The sequence below is a fragment of the Haliotis rufescens genome, unplaced genomic scaffold (genome assembly GCF_023055435.1).
Source record: "Haliotis rufescens isolate VD_foot unplaced genomic scaffold, xgHalRufe1.0.p SCAF_46, whole genome shotgun sequence".
NCBI lineage: Eukaryota > Metazoa > Mollusca > Gastropoda > Lepetellida > Haliotidae > Haliotis > Haliotis rufescens.
Window position 1 is genome coordinate 2,203,053 of NW_025964179.1, and position 12,590 is coordinate 2,215,642.

The following is a 12,590-nucleotide window of genomic DNA, read 5'->3' on the forward strand; positions in this document are numbered from 1 at the left end:
GTAGCCCTTGGAACTCTTCCTGTCACCCAACAATGGAGCGTTAGGTAACAAACTAATACTTAGTTTTCATAAAGCCTAGAGAAGGACATGCTGGGCATGTTTTATATTTTCTGGTCATCCGGGTTCTTGTCATCACTAATTTGCCTTAAAGGCCTCATGCAATCTGTTTCAACGGATAATCGATATTGATTCTGCTCTGGCGTTGCGTGCACTAGTATTGTTCTACGCCGGTTTTAGCACTATTCCAGCAATATCACGGTGGGGGACACCAGAAATTGGCTTCACACATTGCACCCATGTCGGGAATGAAACCCGGGTCTTCGGCATGACAAGAGAACGCTTTAACCACTGGGCTACCCGACCGCCCCTCAAATCACGGAGAGTCAACGTAATTCTGGAACAATGATTTAAGTAACACAGGTCGCGAACATGTAAGCTGCATCTCATGAGGATGGATGGTGGTAATAGATCAGAGTAATAATTTGTGCGCATCTTGTTTTCGAAATCGCGACTCGCGGATATTGACTGCAAGGAACTCACAAGCGGACAAACGGTGTTCCGAGAATGATGTATGTTTGTTGGATTTCACATTTCAAATTTCTCAGTTCTGTCTTTGACTTCCTGACAGAACCAGTGGATGCTTGTCGGGTATCTCCAAACGCTCCGTCCTAAACCCGTTGCCATGACAAAAGAATTAGGAGAGTGTGGTTGTTGTAAACGCCATCGGGAATGGTACCAGTGTTGTCGTTGCTCTTCTCAGCTGACCAGATCACTGGACATACCATTCCTCGAAACCTGCGGACCACATCAACAGAGTTGTTCGCCGTGGTGTTAGTAATGTACACTTCAGATATACTTAACCGTCAGTATGTCGGTAACGTTGCCATCGTTTTCACACGTCATTGCAATGTAGGGACACTTCAAAGCTCTAAACAATCAGAGGAGGGATACAGTGTTATCTCGCTACCCCAGACCTTTACTCGCACAGTACACTCTCAATGGACTTACTGTGAATGGCTTCTGTTCATGAGTTATTTTACGCCGCAGTATTAAATGTAAAAACGGTGACGTGTAAATAATAGTGTCTTGACCAGACAAACCAGTAATGGATATCAATAATGGAGTCGTCAATAGTTGGCTTGGAATAAATTCTGACCTGTGTTCCGATCCTCTCGGGTATAATATCTCCACATTATGATAAATACCATGGTTGAATTAGCCACCATATTTTATGAATGATAACTGCAAAAGTGTTTGAGGTATAAAATTTAGAATTCGGAGTTTCAAGGACTCATCTTTGTTTGTTAGTTTTTCATTGTCTATGCGACCCGTGAAGATCCAGGGTTAGAATAGGTAAAAGGCGACAATGCTTGTCGTAAGAGGCGACACAACGGGGTCACTGACCTGGTTGATGCTTGTATCCTAATTGCGTGGATCGATGCTCATGATGTCAATCACTGGATTGTCTGGTCGAGACCACCGTCATATAGTTGGAATATATTGCTGAGTGTGGTGTTAAACAACAAACCAACACACAGTGTCTATGCACATTAGACTTTAATCAACATCTTGCCAAACATTGTTTTCCAAATATTTATTTAGATAGTTTTATTTCTAAGGAATATTGTTACTGACCTAAAAAATCGCAAAAACAAGACATGACCTTTGGAATACCCAGGAAAATATAAAACAGAACGTACGCAAATTATAGGGTACTAGTATGTTGTTAAAAGCTGAACAAGTACAATGATTAGATGCTACGTGTATAAAGCTGCGAGGAACCATACTGCATATGGAGAGCAATGGGGTAGCCGAGAGGTTATAATGTTTGTTTGGGTAAAGCCAACGACCCACGAGGCAATTTCTATAAGTCAAGTTCCATCTGCATGACAAATTGACCCGTGTGTCAGCCGACTCTATTCCAGACCGACAAATGTGCACACGGAAGGAGTGGTTTGGAAAGGTGACCTTTGATAACGTGATAACTACATGTACCTAGATGGCGGGAACGTTTGATGATTTATGTCGATCGGCAGACTTGATAGTGAGACTGACCCACGTTGCCAGCCAGACAAAAATTGTTTCACGTGTCATGTATGGAAAACTTTAAGGGACATTTTCGCGATCTCGACTTTTGGGATCGAGCTAAATATACCTCAAACACGAGCATGCGAGATCGCGAGAACGCGAGTTTTGGCAAAAATCTCGCATTCTCGTGTTTTTGGTACCAGACACTTTTTGTCAAAAGTCACAACACGAGAATGTGGACATGATGCAACTTATCAAATTAGTACATAGAAAACTGTAACAACGGGAGAGGACTCTATTCGACATAGGACTTTGTGTATGTAAATTACATAGCATTTTCAAGCTCAAGTCATGAGTTTGCTCAATGCTTCTTAGATAATGAAAAGCATGAAAGAAGCATGACCACAGGATGACTAACGTACGCATGCACCTTGACCTATAATATTACGCATGCGCACGGACAGCGTCTAAAACGCGAGAACGCGAGAAGTCGAGATTGCGAGATTGCGAGACTTTGTATCATATCCAAATGTCGCATTATCACGTTGACGACTTTTGACAAAATGCGCGTTGTTCCAAAAACACGAGAGTGCGAGATCGCGAGAATGTCCCTTTCAGTATTCCATAGCCATGTGATTGAATCGAAACACACTGACTCACTCCCGGTTACTGATATGTAGTAGGTGATGTTTTTTTATATCAAAATCACGTGGCTGCATGTTGATAGGGCATTATATCGTGACGTAACCGTTACACACAAACACTTTACAGACCCCGGAGCTTCTGCATCGACTTTGGTGTTCAACTGTCACAGTAATCTCGGCCTCCTTTCTACTCTGACATGGCTACCGTTGTTCCGAAGTACTCTGTGAGGAAAGCATCTCGAGCTGATGTAGTCGCCATAAAAAACTTGACGGACATAGATGAGTGGGAAATTCCACTTGACCTGATATACTGCACGTTTGATATGGATTCAAGGGCCTGGTTTGTAGCTGCATCCGACGCGGGCGAAATACTAGGTAAGATTGCATTTACTCCACTATAAGACAACGAATGACATTACTGGTCTACCTATATTCACAAATCAGCATGGATGTCTGGGTGGGTGGATGGTTCTTGTTGGGGTGGGAAGTGCGTACAGGGGTGTATCAGGTGGAGGTTCGACAAGTGTCTGGGATCCTTTTTGGGTGAGTGGGTAGGTGAGCGTAAAGTACGCGTGTCCTTTCACTGTAAATACTAATAGAGAAAACGACTGCATTTCTTCTTGACTCGATTAACCATTACATAAAACGTCCAGTTTAAGATGATTAAAACCTGGTGCCATTCCCTGCCATAGCTTCGAATATTTCATATGAACTGACATGCTATTCAGTTATTTTGGGCACAACGCTAAAATGTCAGCGACGTACTGAAATTTGCCCGGTGTTTAAGCTTGACAAACAAAGTGTGTAACAACATACAGATTTAGTTGCGTGTTCATGATATGGGGTGACAGGCTCAAGGAGGTGTACGTAGAAAGGAGGTCAAGGTGATCCTGGCTTGATTAGCGAATAGCAGTGTTATTTATATCACGACTGTCGTTTACCTGGATATGTTGTTTGAACACGCTCCGTCTCGTACGCTCTATTGTACATTGAGTGAGTGAGTGAGTGAGTTATGATTTAACGTCACATCGGCAGTATTTCAGCCATATCGTGACGAGAAGTACATTAATAATACATAAATGTATACAACATAAAAAGCTGTCAACGACGGACAGTAAAATTACTAGAATATCACAGATTAATATTTAAAACTAGCATACAACTATAAAAGATATCACTATATATAACGGTACAATATAAAAAAGGGCTATAGATCGCCAGCAGCTGAAGGTAGATCACCATGCTAGGGTCCATGGGGACTTACAGTACTTTTGCTACCTGCATGGACCCCAGCCGGATTTACATCATCCCTTCCGCTGTTGGCGATTAATGACAAATCTAGCCAGAATAAATGAACATATAGACTACGTCTAAAAACGAGCAGAAATAAACATACTTTGAAAGACGTGGTCTTACATACCCTCTCAGGGGGACAATAATTTTACACTACTTTAACCCCCATCGAGGATATAGCCACTAACAATCCCAGTTACTGAATAATTCTACCAATTATAAAAGTTATTTATTTAATTACAAACTATAACAATCAAAATTTATGCAGTAATTCGATTTCCTTTAAAAAACCAATAATTAAATGACTACTTACCTGATAAAAAAGATCCTTGATACCTGATACCTTGAAATATTTATCCCTTGTGATGGAAAAATCAATGCAGTCAAGCAGGACATGCTTGACCGTGATTCTTTCATCACAAGGGACGCAGAATGGAGGATCTTCACCTTTTAAAATATATTCATGAGTATAACGTGAATGGCCAATACGACATCGTCTTAAAATGACCTCTTCAAATCTGGACTGACAACCCAAGTAGGTATAACCGATATTCGCTTTTATTGCATGTAATTTATTTATACCCACTTGGGTGTCCCACTTCTTCTGCATTAGATCTCTGATGTAAGATCTAATGACAGGTTTATAATCACTGTATGGTAAAAGAAGTGGTGTCACAGATTTGTTGAGTGCTGCTTTTGCGGCAGCATCAGCCATTGTATTACCAACAATCCCAACATGGCTTTGTAACCAACAAAAAACGATGTCATATTGGCCAGTCGCAAGATCATTAAATAACTCAAGAATTTCAATTAAAAATGGATGTTTAGATGACATATTTTTAATAGCCTGAAGGCACGAAAGTGAATCTGAAAATATAATGAAGTCTTTATATTTTGATTTCTTCTTGATATATTGTAGTGCTGTTAAAATTGCGTGCGCTTCTGCAGTGAATATGGAACTATTATCGGGTAAACGTGAAGATACTGTTCTGGATCCAATGACGGTGGCACTAGCAACTGCGCCACCATCCTTGGATCCATCTGTAAATATAGATTTATATGTGTCATAAGTGTTTCGTAATTGATTGTATTCTTGTTTATAAATAAGTGGATTTGTATCAGATTTCTTAAGTTTTGTTAATGTGAGGTCTACAGTTGGTCTTACCATCTGCCAAGGAGGCGATGAAAAAAGTTTTGTCGGAGCTATATCCTGAAAGTTAATGTTCGCAGCAGAAATGACTGATTTAATTCTTATTCCTAGGGGTGGAACAAGAGATGTTTTCTTATTGTAAATATCTTCGTACAAAGGATTAAATACGCAATTAAAGGCTGGATTTGACTGATTGGAATATAATTTAGTGATGTATTGTAAAGATAGTTTCAGACGGCGTTGTTTAAGAGAAGGCTCATTCGCCTCAACAGACAGACTCGGAATAGGAGAAGTGCGAAAGGCTCCAAGGCAAAGCCTCAGTCCTTGGTGATGGATAGTATCAAGTTTTTTTAAATTACTTTTACAGGCTCCACCGTAGACGATGGAGCCATAATCAAGTTTGGAACGGATCAGTGACCTGTATAAGTGTAGGAGGGTAGTCTGATCCCCTCCCCACTTGGAATTAGAAACAACTTTCAACAAATCGAGTGCTTTCAGGCATTTAGCTTTAAGAGATTTAATGTGTGGTAAGAAAGTTAAATGGCTATCAAAGATGAGTCCCAAGAATTTGGCCTCTTTAACAACTTTGATAGGGGTGCCATTCAAAAATAATTCAGGGTCTTTATGCGGCTTATATTTTCTGCAGAAGTGTATACAGTTAGTTTTAGACATAGAAAATTTGAACCCGTTTTCGAGAGACCATTTATGAATTTTATTGAGACAGATTTGTAACTGCCTCTCTATGGTATGCATATTTTTACCACAACAAGATGCATTAAAATCATCCACGAACAGTGACCCATCCACTGAATTACTTAAAACCTTGGACAGACTATTAATTTTAATACTAAACAAGGTGACAGACAATATACTGCCTTGTGGGACACCCTGATCCTGATTATAATGGTCAGACAGGGTGGAACCCACTCGGACTTGAAATTGTCTGTCTGTTAAAAATTGTGATATAAAATGAGGCAAACGGCCTCTCAAACCAAAATCATGTAAATCCTTTAAAATGCCATGCTTCCAAGTAGTATCGTAGGCTTTCTCAAGATCAAAGAAAATTGATACTACGTGTTGTTTGTTTACAATAGCATTTTTCACAAAGGATTCTAATCGTACTAAATGGTCGATAGTACTTCTATTTTTTCGGAAACCACATTGGATATTTGTAATTAGATTATTGGTTTCCAGATACCAAATTAATCTATTATTAACCATTCGTTCCATGGTTTTACATACGCAGCTTGTTAAGGATATAGGTCGATAGTTAGAGGGATCTGTATGATCCCGGCCAGGCTTCGGTATTGGGACTACAATGGCATTATGCCATGAAGTAGGAAAATTCCCTGATGTCCATATTTGATCAAATATGTCTAAAAGTGTCTCCAGACAAGAATCTGGTAAATGTTTTAAAAGCTGGTAATGAATGTTATCAGCTCCCGTTGCTGTGTCATGAGCTTGCCCAAGGGCGGTATGTAGCTCATGTAATGAGAAGACTTCATTATAGTCTTCACCATTATCAGAAGTGAAATTAACTTTGATCTTCTCCTGTTGTTTCTTAAATTTTTGAAACTCCGGGACATAATTAGAAGTTGAAGAATGTTTCGCTAACGTTTCTCCAAGTTTATTGGCAATATCTGTTTTATCCGTTAATAACGTGTCACCTTCCTTAAGATGGTGAACAGACGATCTTGAACCTTTGCCTTTTATTTTCTGCACCATATTCCACACCTTGGATATGGGCGTGCGGGAATTTATTTTGGAGACATAGTTCCTCCAAGACATACGCTTATTTTGTTTAAAAGGACGTCTTGCTTTGGCATTTGTAATTTTAACCTTATTCAAATTATGGACTGTAGGATGTCGGCGAAAATATTTTTCTGCTTTCTTCCTACACTTTCTGGCCTGTTTGCAGTCATTTGTGAACCATGGTTTACGAATATGGGAATTCGCAGAGGACTTAGGAATGGTTTGGTCAGCAATGTCATTCAGTAAATCCGAAAACAACTGTATCGGATCTGGAATATTCTTGAAAATGTGATGTTTTATTGTGTCAGTACACAGTACCTCATATAAGGACCAATCAGCCTTGGTAAAGTTCCATCTGCATGATGGTGGCTCATCAGTAGGATTAACAGTTTTAAGTACTGTGGGAAAATGATCACTCCCGCACAGGTCATCATGGACTGACCATGCAAATTCGTTATACAAGTTTGAGTCTGTGAGTGACAGATCGAGGGCAGAATAAGTTCCAGTGGCTGGATGTAAATATGTTGCAGAATCATCATTAAAAATACACAGGTTGTTGTCAGAAATAAATTCCTCAATGATTTTTCCTTTAGAACTGGTATTTGCACTTCCCCAAAGCGGGTTGTGTCCGTTCAGATCACCCATGATGATGCAGGGCTTTGGGAGCTGGTCATACAGATTTTGAAGATCAGACTGTCGAAGATCAGAAGAAGGAGGGATATACAAAGAGCACAGCGTAAAAGCAATGTGCAGAGTCAGACGAACAGCAACAGTTTGAAGATTGGTATTTAGGGGGACAGGACTATGTATTATCCCCTGTCGCACCAAGATAGAAGAGCCTCCCGTTGCTTTATCTCCTGGAGGAGAAAATGAATGATAGTCATTGTACTGTCGTAAGGTGAACTGATCTGTAGTTTTCAGGTAAGTTTCCTGAAGACACAATGCTGACGGTTGAAAATCCTGTATTAATAAGTGTATCTCATTAAAATTATGCCTAAGTCCTCTGCAATTCCACTGTATTATGTTGGACAATTGAGTCATGGTGGCTCAATTGGAGATCGCTCGCGTGAATGTGAGGAGGAACTACTCCTCCGCCTGTCCGGTGAGGACAGAGTAACCTCCATATCCAGAGGCCCAAATGAGTTCTGTAAAGGAACGTCTGAAGGTGAAGGGACGATCGGTGCTTGTTTTCTATGCAATTTCTTTTTCCCTTTTTTTGACTGATTAACAGGTTCTTTCATAGACGTTTGAGAATGTTTCTCAGGCTGAATCTCAGTTTGAGATCCTGAACTAGAGTGAGTGGCAGTAATATGTTCAGTGAGTTGAATAGTAGCAACAGGTTTTTCTGACTTGACCCATGTCAAGTCAGTCTGGCACGAAATAGAGGATGTTGCTACAGAGCGAGAGACTGCAGCAGAGTAGGAAATGGTAGATGGAGTCGTGGTCTGATCTTTAAATAGTTTTTTGGCATCCAGGTAGGATATGTTTCTTTCACATTTGAGTTTCATTATTTTAGATTCCATTTGCCACACAGGGCAAGATTTTGACGAAGCAACATGTGGGCCAGAACAGTTTGCACACTTCAAATCATGATCGCAGTCAGAGCTCTCATGGCTGTCACCACAGCGATGACATACCACAGAGTTGCGACAGGATTTGGAACCGTGACCGAAATGTTGGCACTTGTAGCATCGGAGCGGATTGGGGACATACACATCCACTCCGATGTTCATATAACCTGCTTTAATTGCCTGTGGAAGGGATGTACGGGCAAACGTTATGAGATAAGTATTAGTGTTTGTGATGACACCGTCTTTCTTCATTGTGAAACGTTTAACTTCAGTAACGGCTTGGTCTCCCAACTCTGAAACGATTTCTTCTTCAGACATGTCGGACAGACAACGAGCTCTGTCACGAACAATGCCTCGACAAGAATTTAATGTTCTGTGCACAGACACAGCAACCTCAATATTGGCAAAGGTAGAGATAGATAAAAGATTGAGAGATTGCTGTCTCCGTGCACACTCCACCAGAAGCGAACCACTACGGAGACGGGTGACGTTCTTGACCTCACCGCAAATCCCAGACACAGCCTTAGATATGGCAAAAGGATTCAATTTGATGGGTAGTTTGTCAGCAGCCTCAATTACCAGGAATCGAGCCCAGGAATCAATATTTTGAGAAACATTTCCAGTTGTAAATTCAATTTCCTCTAGACGTCTCTTTTTTTCATTTCGAGAAGAACCAGATTGTTGTTGAGCCATGATGAAAAGAATATAATTCAGCACCCCTGTTCCCCACCCGCCATCGAGTGTCAACAAGGACAGTGTTATATTGCACCGGATATCCAGGATGCAAACACCAGGGATACAGGGATGTTATACTCCAGCAAACATGACTTGAATAGCTACATTTATCTACCAGATGTAGTGCCAGGCAGGTTCAGTCCATGACAAGAAACTGGAGACATACAGAATACAGAGGTCAACATCACCAGATTGGCCCATGAGCCACCGCCTTCTGGCGTAAGACTCTAGGCAATTTATTACATCCAAAATTGAGTAATCACACAAGTTATGCACGGCCAAGACCAAAATATACAGTAAAATACAACACAGGTGTGCATATACAATATTACGCACAGGGCCTGGCATGACCAGCCGATTGATAAGACCGGGCCCATCTTACCACCCGTCTAGGCGAAGTAAGGGTCGAAGTAGTGTGTTGGGCAAAGGAACACAGTTCCAGGAACCAGTGCCCTCAACTACCAGACTCCCGTCCTCCGCCGACACAGGGACGCAACCCACGGCAAACGGGCTGCCCACTTTGGTCGCCTCTTACGACCAGCAATGGGGTGCTGTGGAAATATTCTACCCCGGTTCCACACGGGGGAAGAGCTATTAGCGCTACCCAGCACTCACCACGAGGAGGTTGCTCTTCACGAGTGCCTATTGTACATTGAAGGCCTGCTGGGGCCAAATACTGCATGGTGAGGAAATCCTACAAACAAGCAATTTCTTTTTCCGAACAAAGTTACATCAAAATATATCATCAAGCTCCGTGTTGAGTTCCAAGTTTAAATTTGGTTAAATCTACAAGTAACCTAGCTCTACATTGAAAATACAGTATGTTTATCTCCATAAAACCATGACTAAATAAAATGCAAAATCGTTAGTGCCTGAAGCGCATGGGTTGAATGTCTTGAGTGGGTTGTCGATCAGAATTCACGAAATCACCAGCAACAAACAAAACAAAATATGGCGCTCTTTATTGTCATGCAGTTTGTTTGCACCGTACTACTTCACACGAACGTATGACAGGCACTGAAAGCATGTCTAACACTTCATCTCTAAACCTCGCGTCACTATTATGACGTCATATCGCCTATTGTTATGCATTATGACATCATAGTCACACATAGAAAAGCGCCAAATAGCAAGCCCTCTGTTGTCCACAAAACTTAAAATACATTCTCTTAGTAGATTTCTTTCGTATTTTTTGCACGAAATATATTGCCACACACTATTTTGAATATTGTAGTAACAGCAACTTCTGTATCCTGTAATTGTACATATCATTATTGAAATACAATGACTGTAAAAGAGGTACTATTCTATAATTATTAGCTTCGGTGGTGATCCGGCCGTCAGATGGGCTGTTTTCATTGTCTCTGATTGACCAATCAAAATCGAGTATTTTCCCAATCCATGGTAGAATGTGGCATTGCTTGTGGATCTTTTCAGCTAAGGACTCTGAAGGTTTCAGAAACACGTGAAAACAAGCTCAATTCACATTAGATACAAAGAGACACTTCAATGTATTGTGTAACACCTCAGCAAGTAATATTTCAGGTATATGCCAGCGGCCTGTAAATAATCAAGTCTGGAACAGACAAACAAGTGATTAATATGAAGATCAGCCTCCCAGGCAGTCAGAGCATGGTGATCGATCATAAGCCACCAAGCTGGCCTATTTCCTTGACCCATATTACAAACATAGGCGGCTGACAAATAATCCTCATATAGCATGAAATATCTATATATATGTTAAAAGTTATGACCTTCAATAATCATCATTCTTATGTTTATTCACATCTGTGCTATAAGTATATCTATTTTTTAACAGCTTGTCGTGTCTTGGCGTTTTATATCGAGAAGACAGTAGCCGGTGGCATTTATCTCGTGAGGAAAGACCTCAGAGGCAAAGGAATCGGACGTGATGTGAACCTTCAATCACTCAAGGCAGTCGGTGACGCCAACATCGTCATATCAGCTACCTTCGTTAACATTTACGACACCCATGGCTTCACTTTCTACTATGACGTACACCAAAAACGTGGGCCAGCGGAAGTCATACTGGGGGCAATTCCTGATGAAGAAGCGAGTCCGGAAATCAGCATAGTCCCCTTCGAAGGCTCCATGTTTACTGAGTTGAAGGCGTACGACGAGAATGTATGTGAGAGCGAGAGGGATTACTTCTTCAAGAACTGGATCATCAATCGTGCAAAACATATTCTTATTGCTCGTTTACATTCCGGTCGTGTAGTAGGATATGGCTGTTTGGGTGTAACAGAATACAGCAATGAGATTGCACCTTTATATGCTGATAGCGACTTCATCGCATGGGCTCTGTTGAAAGGACTCTTGCAACACTTGAATCCAAAGGACACTGTCCAGATGTTTGTTATCTCAGAAAACAAAGCAATGATGGGGATTATAGGCAAACTTCCTCTCGCAAATGTATTTACGCTTCATAAAATGTACACTAAAAAGCGAGTACCCGAAACCCTTGAGCGGTTGTATTCCTTATCTGCGATTTCATTATCCGTCATATGATGCAAAGTGCCCCTTAAGCATGAAATTAATGGGTTGCTGAAGACCTATTCTAGCTCGGATCTTCACGGGTCTGCAATAAACAACAACAATTTAGTGTGTGAAAAATTGAAATGATATCTTTGCATTATATTTCATTATATAACCAATTACAAGTATAACCATTGCAAATATATTTCACAGCCAATGAGATGTCTTTGTAAATGACGATTCTTAACAGATTGTATGGATGATAGTTCCGACTTTCGTAAGTCGATGTGAATGTGAAGAGACATTTATTTCAATGCTTCAACGAATTAAAGGCATACATACAGAGTGAATAATTCAGTATATTTGCTTCACAATGTCAGAAAACATATAATCAGCAGCTAAATAAAATACTCAATCCTCATGTTCAATTGTTTACATCAACAATATTCCACATGACAGTTCGAATAGACATACGGCAACCTCAACTTTTGTGAGAGAATATATGAGACTTATAAACAGACATATATACATGTAGCACTATTTGAATAAAAAAAAATCTGAATCAAAATATCAAATGTATAGTGTTGTTACTATGTAGTGTGTCCAGTGTATGTTGTTTAGACAAGGTACCAACTGACGACTACAGGGAGTATCTACTTCATACACACGTTGGTTATTTTAACGGCTCTTCGCTCATTTCCCTCTGGGGCTGGGACGATACACAAACTGTACGATCCGATACGTATCACGATACCTTAATCTCGATCCGATACGTATCACGATACGTTACTCACGATCCGATACGTATCATGATACCTTACTCACGATCAGATTCATATCACGATACCTTACTCACGATCCGATACGTATCACTATACCTTGCTCACGATCCGATACGTATAAATATTTCATATAATTACT

At 40.5% G+C, this 12,590-nt stretch overlaps 1 protein-coding gene across 2 annotated transcripts; it reads left to right on the plus strand.

Moving 5' to 3' along the window:
* Positions 1-2,763: 2,763 nt before the first annotated feature.
* LOC124141649 lies at positions 2,764-12,237 on the plus strand. Of its 2 annotated transcripts, none has more exons than XM_048383304.1 (2): positions 2,764-3,047; positions 10,993-12,237. In XM_048383304.1, the coding sequence occupies exons 1-2, from the start codon at positions 2,870-2,872 to the stop codon at positions 11,700-11,702; spliced, it is 888 nt and encodes a 295-aa protein (XP_048239261.1). In that variant the 5' UTR covers positions 2,764-2,869; the 3' UTR covers positions 11,703-12,237. The 2 variants fall into 2 exon arrangements, 1 of the variants encoding a protein (XP_048239261.1); XR_007218221.1 differs by lacking the exon at positions 2,764-3,047 and adding an exon at positions 7,214-7,788.
* The last annotated feature ends 353 nt before the right edge of the window (positions 12,238-12,590 follow it).

Coding starts and splice junctions, on each gene's coding strand:
- LOC124141649 (XM_048383304.1), top strand. CDS start 2,870: ATGGCTACCGTTGTTCCGAAGTACTCTGTGAGGAAAGCATCTCGAGCT. Junction 3,048..10,992: donor CGACGCGGGCGAAATACTAG/GTAAGATTGCAT, acceptor ATTTTTTAACAG/CTTGTCGTGTCTTGGCGTTT.